The 22,527-nt window shown below is 36.7% G+C and overlaps 1 protein-coding gene across 7 annotated transcripts in view; it reads right to left on the bottom strand.

Annotated features, from left to right (window-relative positions):
- The window catches only part of KDM4C (lysine demethylase 4C), a 293,255-nt gene that overhangs the window by 110,543 nt on the left and 160,185 nt on the right, over positions 1 to 22,527 (bottom strand). For 6 of the 7 annotated variants that reach the window (XM_040541823.1, XM_040541820.1, XM_040541821.1 and 3 more), the window contains 4 exons: positions 21,994 to 22,184; positions 18,731 to 18,969; positions 16,286 to 16,647; positions 12,964 to 13,075 (listed from right to left, as the gene is read on the bottom strand). In XM_040541823.1, the coding sequence (XP_040397757.1) occupies positions 12,964 to 13,075; positions 16,286 to 16,647; positions 18,731 to 18,969; positions 21,994 to 22,184 (904 nt within the window). Of the gene's footprint in view, positions 1 to 9,479; positions 10,122 to 12,963; positions 13,076 to 16,285; positions 16,648 to 18,730; positions 18,970 to 21,993; positions 22,185 to 22,527 lie in introns of those variants that run through there. The other variant, XM_040541826.1, reaches the window with a different exon arrangement.

Genomic DNA, 22,527 nt, shown 5'->3' with positions numbered 1-22,527 from the left:
TTGTTGTGTAAATGTTTTTCCCTGAGCTGATGAGAAGAGTGTGAATGTCTTCCTGAGCCAGCCAGACCAGAATATAGGAACTGTGTATGTGGCTCAGTCCAACATACAGTGTAAGAGCTGACCACGGAGCAAAGTGACCTTTGAAGACAGCAACAGGTCTGAGCTTACTTCAACCCACGCAATGCTTTCTTGCTACTGGTGACATCCAGCATCTTGACATTGAGCATATAAAGACCAGTAATGAAAGACGTATTTCTTCTGCGATCCAACTGTATACTGCAATTGCTATATTGTGGCTGTATTGTGATCTCAGTACATTGTTGTACCACTCTGCTAATTTGTAACATCAAATATCTTCCAGTAAATTTGGTATTACATGCATGAACTTGGTCAGAGTAACGGACTCAGACACAAACATAAAATTGAGTTCTGTTGTACAGGCATTGTGCATTGTATGTACAATTAAAAAGACAGAGCTGAGCTGTGCTAGAGTAAACATATGTTTAAAACCCTTTGCTGGATACCTTTTGACTATATATCTCATGATTATTCATACACCTTAACAACAAATCATTAAATATATCACTGATGTTGGTATGCTTTGATAAAAAGCATTTGGAGTGGATGACGTGTCTGCCCATCATCTCCTTTCAATGGGACATTACCAAGCAAGTCTGTTAGTACGCAAAACTTTTTTTTTAAGAGACTCTCATATGAACAATGTCTGTTGCTTTAAACTTCTGCTATGTTTCTGTCTGTGACTGCATCACATATTCACACAAAAGCCTGCAATGGATCAATACCCCAAAAGTATTAATGAGATGACATAGTGTAGGACATTTCCATATGTTTAAATACCTCATCACTGCCATCCCTATCAGTGGCTAGAGACTCCAATTTTTCATGAAGTACCAGGACATTTTTACTTTACTGCAACTGTAATGCTTTGTTGTAGTATTATTCTACCAGGCAAAATTCATAGTGAGGTTAAATATTTTGTTTCCTGTGTGAATAGAGCAAGTAGTCTTTTTCTGCTTCAATGAGAGACAGAAATACTTGGTGAGCCAATTAATTACTTTAAATAAATGCAAAACAGTTGTTATAAAACTCACAGTATCATACAATAATTCAGCCATAGTGGTACTGATGCTATTAAGGTGATTACCAATGCCAAATTCCATTCTAGTTCCTGTGACCACATTTGTACTTGAAAAGAGTATTTATATTGTATTAGTTAATCTCTGTAATGTAATTCAGGATATACCAGTTTTCAGTTATGTACGTATTTACAGAAACCTGTATCCCTCTACATATCTAAGAAAAGTTAAACAATTAACAAAATATCTAGATAAAATGAAAATTATACCCCAGAACGGGTTTTCATAGAAAGACAACTCCTTCTAAAACAAAGTATGTATGAACAGTTACTGCGCTGTTTTCCAAATGGGTAAGTGAATGAAATAAATGTTCTCACAAATGTTATTGGTTTAATAGTTCGTGACAAACTTGCTCCAACACTCAATACCATTGCTTTGAGTGATTTTTGCTTACTAAGTTAAACTCAGATTCTCAGATGGAAAACATTTGGGCCATTTGCAGAATGGGCCATTGCCAGTATTTGCTGATTTAACCCAGCAGATGTGAAAAGCCATAGACACTAATACAGTACAATTTGCTTTTGCCAATCACAACAATGATTTTGCTGCTTGGGGTTATGTTCCACTGATGTTTCCTGGTTTTGTACGGCAGCATTCTGTGCAATGAACAGCATAGCAGCATCTGTTATTTTTCAGGTAGTTGAACATAATCTTAGCCCTGGGAGGCATTACAGATAGTTTCAAATGTCCTGGAGGAACTAATAAAAAAAAAAAAAAAAAAAAAAAAAAATCGGTCAGGGAGAAAGACTTGGAATTTTGAACTTCACTCTTCCGGCAGTATATCAGCAACTCCATTTCAGAAATTCAGGTTTGTTTTTGTTTTTTTTTTTCAGTATGAAAGCCTAACTTTCATAGCAAAACATGAAAATGTAAACACTTCAATTTCTTGTGGCAGTATTCTAAAATACATATACATTTTTGGTTAGAGAGTTTAATTGCTGAATTATAAATTAAGGCTTCAGTTCTCATAAAAAGTGTATGTGAAGACAGCCAAACTGAAGCAAAGCACTAGAGACTAAACCTAACAGCTCCTGGACTAAATAAAGTTTACCTCAAAAGAGAAAATAATAAGGTGATTTATTAAAAAAGTAAAATATCAAAAAGCTGCAACATTCCAGCTGTGGTAGATCTCAAAATGTTTTGAAAAGTCAGAAAAAATCAGAGTTCAAAAAACTTCTAAAAGGATCATTTGAAAGATACATTTAGATACTGGGATACTCTGATTTTTCTTAAGGATGTTATTAGAGTCCTGTAATGAAATTCACATTTATTTTGTGATTTAACTGTGTATAGCAATTGCTACATGTTGCTAAACGTAATTTGTACTTGGTATTGTGATTGAACCGTGTATTACTGTCCTGGTTTTGGATAGGATAGGTTAATTTTCTTCATAGTAGCTGGTGTGTTGCCGTGTTTTGGATTTAGGATGAAAACCATGCTGATAACACACTGATGGTTTAGTTCTTGCAGAGCAGTGCTCACACAGCCAAGGACATTTCAGCTTCTTGTGCTGCCCTGCCAGTGAGGAGGCTGGGGGTGCATGAGGAGCTGGGAGATGAGCCAGGACAGCTGACCCAAACTGACTGAAGGGGTATTCCACACCATATAACACCACACTGAGCAATAAAACTGGGGGGAGTTGGCCAGGGGCAGGGGCTGCTATTGCTGGGGAACTGGCTGGGCATCAGTTGACTGTTGGTGAGCAATTGCATTGTGCATCATTTTGGAGGGGGGGGTTGCTACTATTCTTTTGTTTGTTGTTGTTTTATTTTGTGTTTTGTTTTGTTTCTTATTAAACTGTCCTTATCTCAACCAACAACTTCTTGTATGTTTACCTTTTTTTTTGTTTCTCTCCCCCATCCCACTGTGGGAGGAGTGGGAGAATGACTGCGTGGTGCTTAGCTGCCTGCCAGCTGTGTTAAACCACAACAATTACACTTCCTACACTCTGCTGAAAGTAATTTGCACTTCCACTGTGACTTAAGTACATTTCTGTATTACTCCGCAAAATCAAAATCCCATGTAACATCAACTGTTTTCAAATGAAATGTTGTATTATGCTTGAAACCCTCCATGTGTGGAACATCTTAAAGAACCTGGTCAGTGTGTATTCGACTGACGTTAACTGGCATAGTTGGCAAGATATTCCCAATGGTGAGTGGTACACATTAAAGCAGTAATGATAACTTTGGCAAAAACAGGTTTTCTGATTTGTCATTATTTGCAATTAAGAACCTAGTAGAGACAATCTATATTTGTGATTAAGAACAAGCAGTGATAAGACTGGCTGCAGACAGAGCCACTACCCTTAGAAGAGGGATGGATCATTATAAATACCAGCAAAGGCTGGCAAAGCTTCAACAATAACTTTGAAAAGGAAGGATAGAAAAATAATGACCAAGATTTTTCATGGACAGAAGAACAAATCACTGGTCATGATGATACTTAAAATTAATTTGAAAAATTGAAAGGTTCTAACATGCCAAAGACAGGGAAGAAAACCAGGGCTTTGCTAGTTGTTGGGAAGTTACTTGCGAGTAGTGCAGAAGTTAGAAGAGAAACAAACACATAGCATGTTAGAACAACAAAAAAAGACGCTATAAAAGTGTAAAAGCAATGCACACAGACAATCAAAATTACTTCTTAGACTCAAAGTTGAAGCCTTATGAAGTATGTGATAAGCATATGCAGAGGCATCATTTACAATGGTCTACTGAGACAGACTCCATTAAAGTGATTGCACCCATGTATATCAAGGACAATGAATGCTCAAGAAGTGTCTGTTTTGATACTGATCCTCCTCAGGGTGATGGTTCAGGTGTTTCATGAAAAGAAAGCATTATGAAAGTGTTGTTCCCATGGCAAAAGACAAACAAATGTAAAGCAATGGGCCTGAGCCAGCTGCAACCCATTTATTCCTTCTGAGAGACTGCAGACATCCAGCATCCTGACAGTGAACATATTATTAATGACACCAGTAATGAAATTCGTATTTGTATCATGACAGAACTGTATATTGCAATTGCTACACTCTCCTAAATGTAATTTGTACTTGTGATTTTTGAACACTGTGATTTAAGCACATGCTGTATCACTCTACTAAATCAAAACCTATGTAACTTCAATTAACTTCAAAAAAAAGTAAATTCTCTATTATGCATTGAATTATCCACATGTAAAACATCTAGAAGAACCTAGTCAGACTGTACTAAAATCCAATCTTTTTTATACTCAATGGTAAGGTTACTAAAACCCGATTTATATTACTATGTTCCTGAAACTTACTAACTTTGAGAAAGTTCTGAAGATTCATGACTTACAGAATCAGTTCACATCTACATAATCTGGGAAAAAACTCTTAAAGAACTAAATATTCTCATTAAAAGAAAAAAAAATCCATTTTACTTTGCTTGCTTATTGTTGAAAACAGAAGTAATTCTCTACTTCAAACAACGGACCACAAAAGTACAAGTTAAATGTAAGGGTTAAAAATTAATCTTTCATCCTCTGAGTTCCCAAAATAACTACACAACTTCTTAGTGAATATGAAATACAGAATTGAGCTCTAACAGCCAAGACTTATATTCTCAAAGATGTCTACTAATTCTGGCTACATAAGTTGAAACACAAGCAATGAATTTTCACTGATCCTAAAAAACATGAAATACCTAGTGACTCCACAAATACAGACACATCTGAAAACCAAGCTTAGGCATGACCCACTAATCAAGAAACCTTATATAAGCAAGCAGTTGGCAGTAAGAACTGCCAACGTAAAATATAAATAGCATAGTTGTGTTACAATTTCCATTTTCATATATAACGTATGTTATAGCAATTCCAGTAATTTCACCTGTCTTTACACCGTGCAAGTTTAAAGACAAGCTATCGTATTTGCAATTTAGTTCAAAGAAGCATGTAATCAAAATCGAAACAGAAACAAAAGAAAACCTGCTGGAATTTACTGCATAGCCTATCAGCAAAAAATGCAGCTAGCAGTGCAAAAGAATAAACTATAAGCTAAAGATTGGCTGATATCTGCTCTTTTGAAAAGCTTTAATTTACAGTACCATGAAAGACTTATTACAAGCTGCTTTCTCTATTCCATTCCCTCATGTAACATTTTACAATTTTTTAATGAACAAAATTTTTAATTTGTAATCCAATTCAATTTGCTTGTGGTCACTGTACTTACCAACTACAAGTTTTGATCAATAGATAAAATTAGATTGCAATTTTTAGTAACCACTATTGACATCCAAACACATGCTTACTGATTTACTAATGAAATACCAGAAACACCATAGTTTGCCATAGATCCATGAGCTTACTAAAGATCATTTAAGCTAATCGAACTCCAGCCTGAGCTGCATGAAGAGAGGCGTGGCCAGCAGATCAAGGGAGGCAATTGTCCCCCTCTGCTCTGCCCTTCTCTTGTGAGGCCCCATTTGGAGTGCTGCCTCCAGCACAAGAAGGATGTGGGTTAGAGCTGGTCCAGAGGAGGACCACAAAGATGATCAGAGGGCTGGAGCACCTCTCCTATGAAGAAAGGCTGAGAGAGCTGGGGATGTTCAGCCTAAACAGAAGGCTCCGGGGGAACCTCATTGTAGCTTTTCAGTACTTAAGGGGGCCTTATAAAAAAGATGGAGAGTGACTGTTTGCTCAATCTGATAATGACAGGACAAGGGGGTATGGTTTTAAACTAAAAGAGGGGAGATTTAGATTAGAGATTAGGAGGAAATTCTTCACTCAGAGGGTGTTGAGGCACTGGCACAGGCTGCCCAGAGAAGCTGTGGATGCCCCATCCCTGGAGGTGTTCAAGGCCAGGCTGGATGGGGCTTTGAGCAACCCGGTCTGGTGGGAGGTGTCCCTGCCCATGGCAGGGGTTTGGAACTGGGTGATCTTTAATGTCCCTTCCAACCCAAGCCATTCTATGATTTTTTATATATATATATATATATATATATATATATATATATATATTTCAATTCACATTTATTTCACAGAATTAAGCACTACTCAGACCTGATCACATATATCTTTATTTTAGTATTTGGTCTATATGGTGTCAACAATATAAAATCAGTGCATCATAAAGGATTTGATGAAATCCATAAGCTTCTCTAGATAAAGACATAAATAGTATTTTATTAGATTCTTCCTTTTTATTTAATATCTCTTTAACCTCTGAATACTTACAGAATAACCACTGAAAACCAACACTGGAGTGTTCTCTACCATTACTAATTCCCTATCAGAGCTAAAAAACAAGTGCTATCAGTGTAAAAGTATTAGTACAGCGGGCTTTTTCTTTCCAATTTTCTTCTGCCTTCTAAGAATTTTCTAGGCTAGTACACAATGTAAACCTTCTTATTTCTGAAACACTCTAATAAATTTGTCCCATTTACTTGTCAATATGTGCTCCTATAGAAGTGGAAAAATACCAAAAATTATCCAAATCTTCATGCATCTCTTGCCTAAAAATAAAACGGTCCCCACACTGATTGCTAGAACAAATATTCCATCAACAATGTATACAGTACATACTCTAGAAAACAACTGCACTCAATCTCTCTTAGGGATCAATTTCTGTATAAAATTTATTTGTAATTTTAAATTCTTGTAATTTGTTTTTTAAAGAAGCATTATTTTTGTACCGTTAGAAAAAATATACGCACTTCTCAGCCAAGAAAAGGCATTTAGTAAAGCAACACTGGCACTCAAATCAAGTCACTTCTAATACTGATGGTTTACAAAGCAGCTTCGGATTTTGACAGACAAAGGCAATGCTAGCTCTGTAGGGTTTGGTGTCTTTTTTCATTTGGAAAAAAAAAAAAGACTACTATCTTGGGACTAGGATAATATATCACAAAATCCTCTGTACCAATACCACAGGGAAGTAATCTTCTTTAAATGCACGTCGTACATTTTCTGTGTTTCTCTTTGGACCTTAATTATAGAAACAGAAGTTTGACTCCAGAAGACATGCATACAGAAGAGACAACTGTCTCCTTGGACTATTTCCTATCCAGTTTGCCTATTGACTCCATAGCTATCCTTGAGAAGGCTGTTGAAAAGCTGCACTCATACAGCAGGAATAACATTTTCCTTTTAGGACACTTAGTAACAAGAAATTATACGTGCCTCTTAATCTAAGATTGCCATTCTACCCACTCCTTCGAGTTGTAAAGTACATTTTAAAGCTCAGAAAACTGTTCAATTAGAGTTGTAAGGTTCATCTGTGGGACAATGGGTATTAATGAACACTACGTACACCACCGTCCAGCAAATAATGGATAAAGGTTAGAGGAACTGGTTTGTATTTCCTTCTTCAGTCAAAATAATGGTCCTGGCATTAATGTGTGACCAATGTGAGGCAGATTATCTCTGCTCGTGAAAGATGTCAAGGGACAAGAGCCACCCGTGGCTATAATAAGAGTTGTCAGTTCTTGCCATTTCTGGAGGTCAGCTGCTAGCTTGACAAGAGTAACCGACACTCAGCAAAAGCTTATCTTTGACCTTTCAAAACCTCCCTTTTCTAAATAGCTACTAAAATTCTGCCGCAATTTTGTAAAATTCTGAGTCTTAAGGATACCACACACTATATAAATGCTAGAACTTTTTCTTCAGTATGACAGTCAATTCTAGAAATCGAATTTAAGCAAATCAGAAGCAAAGTAGGTACAGAGGAATGGACAGAAAACAATTTTTCTACAATAGTGATGCAGTTGTAGATTTGCAATAATGCTAGTCTCTTTCAACACTAGCTTCTGAAGAATGGAAAATGCAAATTCTTTACTTAATTACCTCCAAGCCCACATAAGAGCAATGTATTTTTAAAGAAGTTAATTTCTACTTAAAACCAAGATCAATACAGTATGGGAGTGAAAGCACTGCAAATTACACTATACTAGTGTGGCAACAATAAACATGCCTTTATCAATTAGTTAGCAACTTCCCCTCTACCTCTGAAGTAACATCAGAAAAAGGGTTAAGGGTTAACATTTTTGTCTTAAGAATCCTCAAGTGAAGTCTGCTATTCTAAGCTCCAAAGCAAACGAAATATAATTACATCTAGAAGTGTAATTTTGCCCTTTTTCAGCATGTTTAACCTACCTATGACATTACTGAACATGCCTTATATAACCTGACTACTCATTTCAGCTCAGGCACATCTCACAGGATGCTGACAGTGAACATTAAAAGTGAATGAATTTTATTTCATGTTATAGCAGAAGGAAAACTACAGCTTTAGAACTAGCCATTTTTACTAATAAGTTAAACTCTTGACCAAGCTACTCTTTCTATTCACAATAGCTTTCTCTCTTTATTATATTACAAAGTAAGGAAAGCAAAATGGCTTTGAATTTCTGATTCATACTTGAAATACTAAAGGCTGTACGCAAAGAAACCTACACTAAACTAAATCTATAGACCGTTATTATATCATTTAGGGCAGTGTAAAATTTTAGCCAGCTTGAATCTAGAAACAGTTTCTAATGTTGCATGCCCAAATATTGCTGCAAAGTAATCCCTGGGAGCAATCAGTGTGCATCCAAAGTCAGTATACTTGCTCCTTCTGCTGAATTTGCTTTTTTACTGCTTAAGTGAGCAGAAATATAACTGCATTACATACAGAAGAATAATATTACCACAAGCTAATATACCAGCATTGATGATAAAACCAAGGTTCATTACATAAAAGATATTAGTATTTTGACTGTGACATACAACTCACACTGTACTGCTGCACTTATTTTTCTAAACTGGCAGCCTGAGCTATAATTTCTGGAACTGATTCCCCAGTCCCCTGTATTTCTCATTGTTCAAACCTTTAGGAATTAATTCCACAAAAAATAAAAAATAAAATAATAAGGGATAGTCAGACATCAGATATACATAGGGAGAGACTTCAAGGGGGGAAAAATAAGAAAGATTTAAAAAAAATATGACAGCAATAGACCACAAAGAAACAATTAACCCAATCCTTCCTGTCAAAGAAACATTCAGATCACAAGGAAACATGCACATAAAGAAGCATATGCAGAGATAACAAGAAAATACAAAATTTAATGTCAAAGCAATCCTGTACAAAAAAAAAAAAAAAAAAATCTGCCAAAGGACTCTATTAATAGAAAATCCAGAAAGTCTTGGTGAAGATTTAAGCATGCTGTTAAATATGATAGCAAATGTCTGACTGTTTCAAAGAATGCTGCCTTCATATTAACAGTCTCTGATCACCTCTATTTGCAGAAACTTCCTATTAGAAGCATAGATAGTATGTGAAGGACTTCAAATATATTAATTTGAATATAAATTATCTGTATTAGAAATGGCTACAAAACAGACTATCCAACTAAAATGACATGATTTGCAGATGAACTGTAAAGCCCTAATTTTTTAATTTTCCGTAACAGCACTAGCTCATTTCTTCTTCTCCTTCCTCCATTTTGTTTGCATTTATGAATTGATTGAACCCAGATAAACTAAAATATAAATCAGTGTATCAATGCACATATTCCTCCTTGTAGAAGGATAGAACAGATTAAATCAACAGTTACGGTTCCAAGAGACTGCAGTATCAGCCTAACTGGCATCATTTCTGTCCAGAAACCACAGAGAACAAGAACTGAGTTAAGTATATGTGCTGAACTACATTTCTGGTAAACTCCAGAATACGGATGAAGCACGTTCATAAAGGGGGATATAATCGTTAGTACATTGATACTGATTACTCCCCTGATATCTGACAACAAACATTCTGGAACACAATCAGAAAAATCTCCTTTGACTGGCTTCCATCTAGCCACAGATCTCTAACTCGCATGTCAGCATGCACCAGGAAAGCTAATGAGGCATCAGTTTGCCAGTCTCTCCAAGCAGTTCTTCAATCTCTGTCTTGGATGTAAACATTTTTTTCACCAAAATCTATTGTCTCTCTTCTGGTGTTCTCACAAAAGCATGCTGATAAATTAGATCACAGAGAGAAGCAGATGCATGAAAATAATATCAGGCTCCAGTACCAGCCAGAAAATACCAGTAACTGCCACGTCCAATATAACTCTTAATTACTTCCTTCAGTCAATAAGCAGATGGGTGCTTAATAGGTAATTGAAATGATTCTAAAACAGCTTTTTCCTTCTTATCAAAAATATATCCTTATCTACTAGAAGGACAATCATCATGTAAAGAGGAAAGACTGGAAAGTATTTAATGGTATATGGCTTCCTGTTGGGATGCTGCTACTTTCACATAAAATTAAGACATCAGGAGGCCAACAAACAAATTATTTAGATTAATAAACTAGTGTAATCACATCATCATCTGGCCGGATTATATCACAGACAATTCATGCTTAAGTGTCAATTTTAGACTATTTTTTAACATAGCTAATGTTAAAAAAGCATCAGCAAGCAAAAGCACTCTAATCTCTAATTAAAAAAGAGAAATTTCACTACAAACTACCACATATTTAGATCTTTAATTACTTTACTAGCTGAACCTTAATATTAATATCATCCTTCTTGTGCAAATTACCATAATACTTTCTGAAATATGCTCTGTCTAGCCCTCAAGGTATCCAAACATATCCATATGTGATACAGATCATGGGCCTAAGCCGTCTCTAATTTTCAGGAAGATGCTTAACAGCTAATTGAAGTATCCGGTCTTGCAAAACTGAGGTTCAGATAAAAAAAAGAGAGAGATTATGGTTCTCTCGAACTACTGATAAAGAAGAAGCAAATCAATGATTTTAGGCCTGGAACAAGGACAGAGATGTATTGATGAGGAACCAGCTAAAATTACAGCACCCAGCTCAACAATGCCTAAACTGATGCTAGCTAAAATATTCTTTCGTTACAAGAAGAAGAATCAATTAATAGACATGCTCTTTTTCTAAGAAGCCATGAAAGTCTATTTGCAGCTGTATGAAACAGTGACCATTAACTAGCCATAACAACTGAGAAAAGAAACCCAGCAAGACTCCTATACCACTTAAAGTATAAAATGAGAGCACTAAACAAAATACAGGTACAAAGCACAGGTAAACACTGACACATACAACAATGCTGGAATGAGACCTGTAGCCAACCTTTGATGCGATATTAGGTCCATTCTGTATTATAGAGTATCAAAATGGTAAAGGGAGCATGATGACCAATCTACAGTTCTGCTAACTAAAGGGATTCTGGTGTACAGTACTGGAAAAAAGAACTGTGAATTAGAGAACTAAAACACTGAGGCAATATGAACAAGTTATGTATTTGTTTTCCATTTTGATGGATAGTTTTGATGCACAGTTCAATAAACTTCACCAGTCACATCTGATAGAATAAAGTAGCTTTATTCATCCAGTTTGGCTGGCTGTATATGTGCATGCATGGTAAAGCAAAGTTTCTCTTTCTGTTTACTTCAGAAAAGCAAGTCCCTACCCTGGGTAAACTTTTTAGCTTTTGTAGCCTGTTCAAACAAGATAGAGGCTCTCTGGTGTTAAAGCACTCATGGATGTTCCCAAATAAAGAGCATCCGTGAAGTTCTGAGTATTATTCTAACTTTTTGGATCCCTATGGTATCTAGTTCCAGAGCACTAAATTTAATGGCTGTAGAATTATTCACATATTTATTGTGTACAGAACTCTGTTTAATATATTAATGTTCTTTATTGTCATTACTTATGGACTTGCTTCTTTTTCTTAATTCCTACTTCATTCCATCCCTTGAAGTTCCCGAAGTTATCATATAGTATATAATACCTGCAATTTATAGTGACAACACAGAGAAGCATAAAATAAATTATTGCCTAACATCAGGTTTCTAATTTATGCAATTAAACAGTTAAACAGTGGAATTTTGTGGTCACTACTCAGCACAACAGTCAAAATATATATACTGTAAGTATCTAAATGCCACATCAGAAGCTCAGTCTTACACACTCTCAGACAGGACTTTACCCTGTTTCCAGTTGTCTTCTGGCTCTTAGAAGAGAACAGAAAACTGCTCTAATAAAATATCTAAAGAATTGTTCATCCAGAGAAATTGATATGAGGCCTTTTGTTTCTTTCTAATACTCGAAAGGTCTTTTTCACAACATCTAAAAACAGAGCTATGTTCTTCCACCTCTTTTTACGTTTGTGAAACTGTAAACCTTATTTGTAACCTCTTGCAAACTACTCATTAGATATAGTTAGAACCATATCTAGAGATAGGAGAAATGTAGAGGGGATATGTTCAAAATCATCTTTTTAATGACTTCTAAAACGACAGAGAAAAACTGATTTATCAAAATGACAGAATGACAGAAGTTCATTATTTCAGTATGAACCTAAGCAAAAACCTGGAAATCAAGACATTGCCTATGCCCAGAAGTCAGTAGCATTTATTTTTTTTTTGAATGAGAACTACAGTGACTTAAAAGACTGACTACAAAATGTCGAACTTCTATCGAAAAGACCAGGAAAAAGTAGATTTAAATCAGCAAAGGGGATTATGATTTACAACTAAGGTCTGTATTCAAAAGATTTTTGTGTCATTTTTATCTATGTTTACGCAATGAAACACTTGGTCTTAAACACAGTTGCTCTGAGTTCTAACAAGGAAGATTTGATTTGTGAACGCATGCATTTTAAACGACTTATTGCTTGGAGGTTTTTGCAATGATAGACCCACTGTTTTTAGAAGAATTTGCGTGAAAACAGTACAAAAGTATATGATGTGGATTCAGAGGCCACACTGAATGCCTTTTATGCAATAACCCTACGCTGTTTACATAAGACTAACAGAAGAAATTACTAAACAGTACACTCACCTTCATCGCTAGTTGCTTGCTGTTTAACCAAAGTCATTGGAGATCTAGCTGGGGGTTTATTTAGTGGATGTCGCCAACTTTTAGCTATTTTCTTTCTTTCAGCTTCTGCTGACTGAAAAGGAAAATCATAACTAATTTAGCATGGAATTCTGCAGCTAATTTTGATGAACAAATCCAGTCTCCTATAAATGAGTACAGATACCAGTTTTGCATGTATTATCAGGGTGCCCAAGGTACCTTCAGTGTAACAATAAAATATTTGTCTCTAATGCAAAATACAATCTTTAACTAAGAAAAAGCAATCTTTTGCACACATTAATTATTTGACGTGTAGGTTTCTACAGTCCTTCCAAACTTACAGAGCATAAATCCTGGTTTGTTCAGGTGATGTTTGAGAGAAAGAACAGCCCAAACAGTTCTGGAGAGCTAGAAATATAATGTAGCCACCAACTGTGTTTTGGAAAATGTGGCAGCAATCCACTGACTTCATGTGTGACAGAACGCTAAATACCTAAGGAAACGCTATCCCTTGGAAATTAAAAAAAAATAAATCTGGAGTTGAGACAAGAAATTAAGACTACTGACATAGGATTAACACACTGGGATATGAGGAAACTCTTTCCTCCCTCAAACACCCTTATGTACTTTCAGCTTGAAGTTAGCCAAGCTTCAAGAACTAAAGCCATGCTGCAATCTCTAGAAGTGCAGCATTCCCAATTCCAGATTTGGGTGCCATGGGGGATATCACAAAGTAAATCAGTCGCTGGTCACAACTGGAGATTCAGGAGTAGAGGAAGCACAAGTGTACTGACAAAAAGTTGAGAACAGTCTCACATGATTTCTATGGACCACCTAACTTTGCTCCTCGATACCTGGAAAGCAACCCAACAAGTTACACATGTGCCCCTTGAATGCTTTGAGGGTTGAAAATTACTTCTGTTAAGTGTGAAGGAAATTACAAAATGAGATAGTATTTACTGTGATAAGCTGAGGGAAGAAGATGAGGTTAAAGCATCATACAGGTTTATGATCTAGAAGTTACCAACAAATTAAAAAGGGAAAGATCTGCCTCTTTAATTGCATTTGTGCAACGCACTTGTAAGAAGTTATAACAAAAACACATGAAAGAGCAAGCAATTATAACGAAGAATAGCTGAAGCCTGTTATGTGATATGTGATACATAAATTGCTGAGAGGCACTGAAAGAGTTTAACAGAATCTCCAACACACATTTATTAAAACTCCCAAAACAGAAAAAAAAATCTTAAGTGCACACTTTGTGCCTGTGAAATGGTCAGTGTGATTTTACTTACACCTCCAAAATCTAATTCCCATCAAGTCTGGCAATCTGGCAGTAGGCTGCCTGCTCTCTCTCTACCAAACTGGGAATTTGCCAAACTTAGCTTCTGTCACTACCACTACAGCTTTTCATTTTTCAATCTGCTTCCTAAAATCAAAGCTGCCCACCCTTCAGAGCGGAGTAACATCAGTAGAATAGAACAGAATAGAAAGAATAGAACATTTTAGTTCATCTGGAAGTTCTTCCTACAAAGATCAACAAGTCCAACTGCGTGACCTCTCAGGGCTAATTAAAAATTAAAGCATATTATTGAGGGCATTGTACAAACGCTTCTTGAATGCTGACAGGCACAGGGCACCCACCAACTCTCTAGGAAGGCTGTTTCAATGTTTGACCACCCTCACAGTACAGAAATGTTTCCTAATATCCAGTCTGAACCTCCTCTGGCACAGCTTTGTGCCATTCCCACACATCCTGTCATTAGTGACCAGGGAGAAGAGACCAGCACCTCCCACTAAGCTCACCTCCTCAGGCACTTGTAGAGAGCAATGGGGTCACCTTTCAGCCTCCTTTTCTCCAGACTGGACAATGTAAGTGTCCTCAGCCTCTCCTCATAGGACAAAGCTCCAGCCCTTTTGCCAGATACTTTCATATATAGAAACGTATAGAGAAGTATACTTCCACATAAAAATGGGTCAAAAAAAAAAAAACAAACACCTTTTTTGAAACACAGATACATGATACCAAATACAGCACTCATCTCTAATTGCAGTTGACACAAAACTTATGGGGAGTGGCTGGCTCATCAGAGGGCCATGCAGCCACCCAGAGGGACCTCAACAGGCTGGAGAGGTGGGCTAAGAATCTCATGAAGTCCAACAAGGAGAAGTGCAGATACCTGCACCTGGAGAGGAACAAACCCAGGCACCAGCACATGCTGGGGGCCACCCAGCTGGAAAGCAGCTTGGCAGAAAACCACATGGGACTCCTGGTGGATGCCAAGTTGAACATGAGCCAGTCATGTGCCCTTGCTGCTACAAAAGCTAAAGGTATTCTTGGCTGCGTCAGGCAAAGTATCACCAGCAGGTTGAGAGAGGTGATCCTTCCGCTCTTCTCAGCATTGGTGAGGCTGCACCTGGAGTTCTATGTCCAGTTCTGGGCCCCTAGTACAAGAGAGACCTGGACATACTGGAAAGAGTCCAGCAGAGGGCCACCACAATGATCAAGGGACTAGAGCACTTCTCATACAAGGAAAGGCTGACGGAGCTGGAGCTGTTCAGCCAGGAGAAGAGAAGGTTCAGGGCAAATCTTACTAATGTGTATAAATACCTGAAGGGAGGATGCAAAGAGGATGGAGCCATGCTGTTTTCTGTGGTGCCCTGTGCCAGGACAAGAGGCAATGGGCACAAACAGGACCACAAGAGGTTCCATCTAAACATCAGGAAGCACTTCTCTACTGTGTGGCTAACAGAGCACTGGAGCAGGTAGTCCAGAGAGGCTGTGGAGTCTCCCTCATTGGATATCCTCAAAAGCCATCTGGACATGGTCCTGTGCAATATTTGCTCTAGGTGTCCCTGCTTGAGCAGATGGATTAGACCAGATGACCTCCAGAGGTCCCTTCTAACCTAAACCATTCTGTGCTTCTGTAATAATTTGTATTTCAGGTCAGTAGCAATAATTAAAGCTGGTAGCTGTGTTAATACTGACAGGCAGTGAACATGGGAATAGCTTGAGAGTAGTGACTGACAGATCAGATTCACAGATACAGAATGAGATTAGTAGAAATCTAAAATCAGATGAAAAATACGTCAACAAGTAAGTTCCAAAAACATTCTGCTTTTGGATCTGAATTCCCACTGTTGCCTGAACACTTCAGAACATGCTCAAATTAGCACGAGATTAAAATCATGCATATTCTTAACTGCTTTAATATGGATATCAGTTCTCACTAGGAACATGTTTGTTCACATTTCATTAAATCAGGAATATATTAATATAATGATGAAAATTTGCTTCACATACACTGGATGTTTCCATGCCATCTTCTTCATCCTTTTTCGCAACAGGCACTTCTCCATGTTCCAAGATACTTCCACAGCTTTCTAGGTCACTGACATCATCCTCTACAGAGACATTTTCCTCTTTACCTGGGTTTTCCACTTCAGAAGTATGTTCCTGTGACTTTTGGAATGGTATGGGTGACACAGACTGATACTGAGATTTCAAACTCTCTTCTTTTCTACAGTCATCAGAAATGGGCACACAGGCCACTGAATCTTCAGATGTAATGACAGAGTCATTGGAATCTGCCCTGTCTTCATCTTTGATTTTTGTTTTCTCTAGTGCAGGAACAGGACTGGAAAACGAGTCTGAAAGGATGCTTCCTGTGGATCAAAAATATGATTTGTTAATAAATCTCACTTTATATTAGTGCATTTCATTTCAAAACAATATGAGTTATTCAAATACAAAACATAGTTCCTCATTAAGGAGTCACACAGAAAAAGTAGGCGTTAGAAGGACATGCATAAAAGTGGAGAACAGTTTTGACCACAGAATATATTCAATGTAAAATTTTGAGTTTGGAGTGTGAAATATAGCTTTAATCTTTTAATGGGTATTTTGTGTTTGAATTACAACAGTTTTAAGTCATTCAAAATAATCAATATTCATTTAGTCTGACAGCCCACATGCACTTTATACTGGCTAGAAAAAAAACACAACAATATAAAAGGTTGGTATATTGAGCTTTATACCCTGCATTTATACCTATTATGCCAGTTTTACAAATGAAAATAAACATCAACTAATGGTTTATAATTAGGAAAATATATTTCAAATAGATACCAAGAATATTCTGAAAACAGCACTGGTCTAAAAATGAAAGGCAATTAGCATAAATTTATAGTTCTGCAATTACCATAATTCTGTATTTCAGTGATGCTGAAGGGTGAATTTGTGGATTTTGTTGAAATTCTTTATCTGTGGATGTTTCAACAGGTTTCCATATTTTCTAGGCAGTTTTCCAGACACAATAGGCTGGAGAGCTGACCCAAAAAGCATGCTTTTAAAGAACTCCACTGCCACACATCACAGTGAATATTGGTTCAGCAGCACTTCCAAGGCATTACAGAAAATGGTCTCTGAGGTACTTTTCTTTACAGTGGTTATATGAATGTGCTTTTCTGAAAAATTACTTTGTCAGGTCAAGTGTTTATAAGATTTAGTAATATAAAGCCCATCCGATACCAAAACAGAACCTCTGTGTATGAAGACTACTGCCCTTATGTAGCGTAATGACTGTACTAGATGGAGATGACACAGGACAAACCACTGGCTCCTATGTGAATACCGTCGCTTCTAGTGTCATATCAAAAAAGGTCCTTTCCTCTGCAAAGGTCTAGGAACCACCCCTCCATAGCACAAAGGAAAGGACAGTGCTCCACTCTTCTCTGCTTTTCCTTCTCTTGTCAAGGAGCACATGAAGTCAGGTCTCTGAATAACACTAGCTTATCCGTGGTCATGAACGCTCCAAACCTCTGATAAAGCTGGAGGAAGCTGTAAAGGAATAGCACCTCAAAAGGGGGGAGGGGGGGGAGGTGAAGTTTTTTAGACTAGACTAGACCTGGAAAGGCTTTAATAGAGCAACACCTAAATTTAAGAAAGAAATTCTCAGCTTCCATTTTGGAATTAGCACTTTGGTATCTTTATGAGGTTCAATCCTGGTTTTTACCACCTCCAACACAACTAATACCATTCAAAATCAGGGAAAGAGTCTCTGTATGTACAATCAAATTTTAAATCTGTGGGACTGTTCCCAAACCTAAAGTTAAGACTGTAGTTTGCCTTTCTGAACAAGAATGTGAAACTATACCTGAATTACAATGAAATTCAATGGTAACAGAAGGAATAAGTTCCAGAATGGACCAAACATAAAATTATAAAATCATTGTGGGGGAAAAAAAAAGAAACATCCTTCACTTGAAAAAGCCTTTGTAACTTGCATTATCAGACAAAACAAGGGAAAATTACAACTCTTCAGTCTCAGAGCATTTTTGCACAAGTATGACCACTTTTAATATGCAGTATTCTGCATGTAGCATATTGGAAGCATATATGTTCTATAACGTTTGCGTCATTGAGAGTTTCCATACCACTTCCCACTTATTTTTTTTGTATAGCCAACTGTATAGTCAATTTTGTATAGTCAATTGAAGAAGTATAATTTAAAAGAATCATCCTTTTTGCACACTTGACTAAAACAGTTTAGCTGACGTTACTCTCAGTTCAGAATATTAATTTGGTCATTCACTCTTACTGAATCAATCTTCTCTGAATAACTTTGTAAGTACACATTTTTAGTATGCTACTTAGGGTTGTACATTGCTTTAATATCCACTAATTTATAACATTAGAGTATCAACACTCTACAACTTACAGGTGAAAAACCATCAGTCCTTATCTCACCTGCACCCTTGGCATTATCCAATAAATGTTGATCCAGCTGCATTCTACCACTGTTTTCTTCTTCCCCAGAAGGCACTCCTGCACTTAGTCGTCTCACTTTTTCTCGTCGTTTTTCATTGACCTTGAAGTCATCAGTAGCTGCTTCAGTCGCTATGATTTCTGCACTAGTTACGACAGCAGACAGTCTCTTGTCCTCTGGAGTTTTAAGCTTTTTAGATCGAGATCTGGTGTGCTGGAAGCTGTTATAAGAGATACTGCTGTCAGAGTAGAATGTCTGTCTTGGATAAGATAAAATGTCTAAGAATATATATATGTCCCTTTTACCTGCTTAAAGTCAGAAGAAAGAAAAAAAAAAGAATTTTTCATCTTTTTGTATTGAGATGGTGTTTACAATTTATTATGTGATAGGTTAATGATTCATTTTGACCTTTTAACCTTTTATCAATATTCTATGACAAAACTTAAACTGTAAAAGTAAAATAAGCTTAACTATTACTTAATCAGCATCCAAACTAGCTTTTTGATGAACCATCTTTTTGAACATGAAAGAGACTAGCCCTTATGAAAGTAATGAAGATAAAACATTCTCAAATGCACTAAGACCAGGTCATATTTCCAAGCACCAATGCCAGTACAATAGTAGTCTGAATACCCTTATAAAACATGGTCTGTTTACACACCATATAAATTTTTATATACATATTAACATAAACAAGTACCTGAATAAATAAAAAATTCTAGTCACCAAATATTTCGAATGACTACTATATCAAACAATACATTTGATAATGCTTTTTAAAAATCAAAGTTGAAATAGTCTAGAGTTTTTGCACCCTCAGAATCAGAAGAAAGAGGTTGAAGCAAGAGAGATGTTAGCCACTTTGAGAAACTGGTTTGTTATTTATGCGCTCAGGCTAAGGGTAACAGCAGACTGGAGTCCAGTTTCAAATTCAACCATGTAATACAGGAGAAGATGATGTTTACCTGCTTCATAGAATCATAGATTTGTTCAGGTTGGAAAAGACCTCTAAGATCAACTAGTCCAACCTTTAACCTAGTACTGACAAGTCCACCACTAAACCATGCTACTAAGTTCTGCATCTGCACATTTCTTGAAGACCTCCATGGATGGTGACTCAACCACTTCCCTGGGCAGTCTATTCCAATGCCACACAACTCTTTCAGTAAAGAGATTTCTCCTAATGTCCAACCTAGACCTCCCCTCCCTCACAAGTTTGTGAACAACAAATCACACATCAGGTTCCAAAACTGATGACATGGTAGTGATTAATTCCCAACTACGGCAGGAACTTAGACTCTAAACACCTCCAGAAAAAACATTTTGCTACCCCTTCCCTTTTATCATGTGTCATCTAATGTACACCTTTCAAGGCAATCTCTACAAAGTAATATTAGAAATAGTATTTCTACAAAATAGTAATTCAAAAAAATTTGCCAAAGTATGACACACGGCCATCCATCCACAACAGCCAGCCTAATTACTGTTTACATGCAGTTCTACTGTAGCAAAGTATTTCAGCCACAAACATCGAACTTAAGCTCTGCATGTCGCTATATTCATGAAAATTCCCATACATGGTATTTCTTCTGTTTTCCCTCTTTTGGCACTTGTATTATTCTCATAATCAAAATGATCACAATTTCAATCATAGAATCGTAGAATCACAGAATGGCTTGGGTTGGAAGGGACCTCATAGATCACCTAGTTCCAACCCCCCTGCCAATCAACACATTACAGTAGAAATTAAGCTGAGTAAACATTTCATCCTTCCTTCACAATATGCATTTTTACCATGGTTGAATAAAAGCCAACTGAAGAATTAAAAAAGCATGGGAATTGTGTTTATTAGCTCAGCTCAGTGCATGGAATCACACCATGTGTTCCCATGCTAAAACTTTCAATACATTTTTAAAGTCTTTAGTTAAAACTGCATTGGAGTGTAAACTTGCAGTTACTCCGTACAGTGAAATTTACTGTAAGTCAAATTACCTAATCAATAAAATTTCTCTCTCTCACTCTCTGTTTCAGTTAGTATCATACATGCATTAAGAAACTGTCTCTTCCAGCTTCTTCACCAGATGTGAGGAATGATTCACTCATTCTATCCCACAAACTATTGTTAGAAACCCCAGAAAAAAAACGATGTTATATTCTTCAACTATATTTTTCCTCTACAATTGGAGTTGATTCTCTTCTTTAGAGGTTGACTTTCCTACTGTCTTCTTCAAGAAACAAATTCATTCACTAAGAAAATGAAGAATTCCCAGTTTAAGAGCAAATCAGAAAGGTAACTATATTGTAAAGCAATTTGAAGGAGGAAAAAGATCTTAAAAAACACTGTTTTTAACCCAGTATGCTTCTCTCCCCAGAAACTAGATACCAATAAAACAGTACACTCTAGGCTGGAAGCTAAGTAGATCATTGTTAGATAATGAAAAAGAAAATCCATAAAGATCATGTTAAGTAGAATCAAAATATGAAAGCAGTAGTGCACAAACAAAATTTTGCAATGTAAAAAAAAAATCATGCACACATGAACGAAACAGATCCTGCTATGAAACTGCTTTAATAGATCGAGGATTTGACAGCTTCAAGTGACAAACTGAAATTTTTTTCTCCTATTTTTGTTAGTGGTGTCAGCATAAACAACTGGGATTTAGACTCTCCTTATGCCAAATTCTGATCTCTCATTGGCCTGTGTTAGATGCAGAAGTGTTTTGGCTGCTACACTGTGAGTCTGCCACATAAGCAGTGATATCTCCATGGAGCTAGATGGCAGTGAGGACTAAGACTGATGCTAGAGACTAAACACAGCTGTTGGGATTCTGCCACAGCTTCATGACATGTTTTTCCAATTTAATCTCCATCCCAACTGTGAAGCGACTTCTCCTCTGTCTTTTGTTTGCAGAAGTCACTAGAAACAATGGCAACCATCCACTGAAAATTTTTCAGTAATAATCTTTACTAAAGAAAGATTCTAAACACCACACTGGAATGTGTTTTGATGATCTCCATACTCATTAACTTCAGCTATGCATACAACTTGTAAGCTAAGAATGAACTTTTCACTCAGCCACTCTGAAGGACTTACTTGTCCCCACATCCATCTTAAAGAAAAAAAAAGCACTTTATCTAAGTAAATTAATTAAAATAGAATTTCAGAGAAAGGAGCACAGAGGAAGCAAAAAGGAAATTGACTTCATATTGAAAACAACTAAATGAAGAATAAAGAAACAAATACCACTTGGGAAGGTTCTTTTTCTTTCTTCTTTGCTGCCAGATCTTTACTTCAGGTGTTGATTCAGGAGTAGGTTTTGTATGATCTATGGTATATAAATCTTTGCCTTGTTTCCACAGCTGGTATCTGTCTGGTTGAAACTTCCTCACAAAAATGTCCATGGATATTGTTACCATGTCTTTCCTGCAGGTGCACTGAAAGAGAATACAGGAATTTTTAAGTGACAAGTTATGTAATGCGCCACAGTTTGCCGTAAAGAAAATCCAGAATAAAAATCCCACAACTGAAAACCAACTCTACTTCAATCAAAACTTTCTTCTTTTCCATCTTCCTCACTTCTTCTGCAGGTAAGGAGTGTTCAAGAGAAGATGCTATCTCAACATATGTGACATTTCAGGATTCCACAGAGGTACTTATGGATACTCCATTGTTTTATTAACTCTCAAAATTAAGACCAAAAAGAAACAATAGCATTTATTTTAGATCTATTAACTGTTCTTGATAATTTTAAGTGTAATATGTTGAACCCAAAGACTG

Source organism: Cygnus olor, chromosome Z (genome assembly GCF_009769625.2).
Source record: "Cygnus olor isolate bCygOlo1 chromosome Z, bCygOlo1.pri.v2, whole genome shotgun sequence".
Classification (NCBI taxonomy): Eukaryota; Metazoa; Chordata; class Aves; order Anseriformes; family Anatidae; genus Cygnus; species Cygnus olor.
Note: the sequence above shows the minus strand (reverse complement) of the source record. Positions and strands in the feature narration are given on the sequence as shown.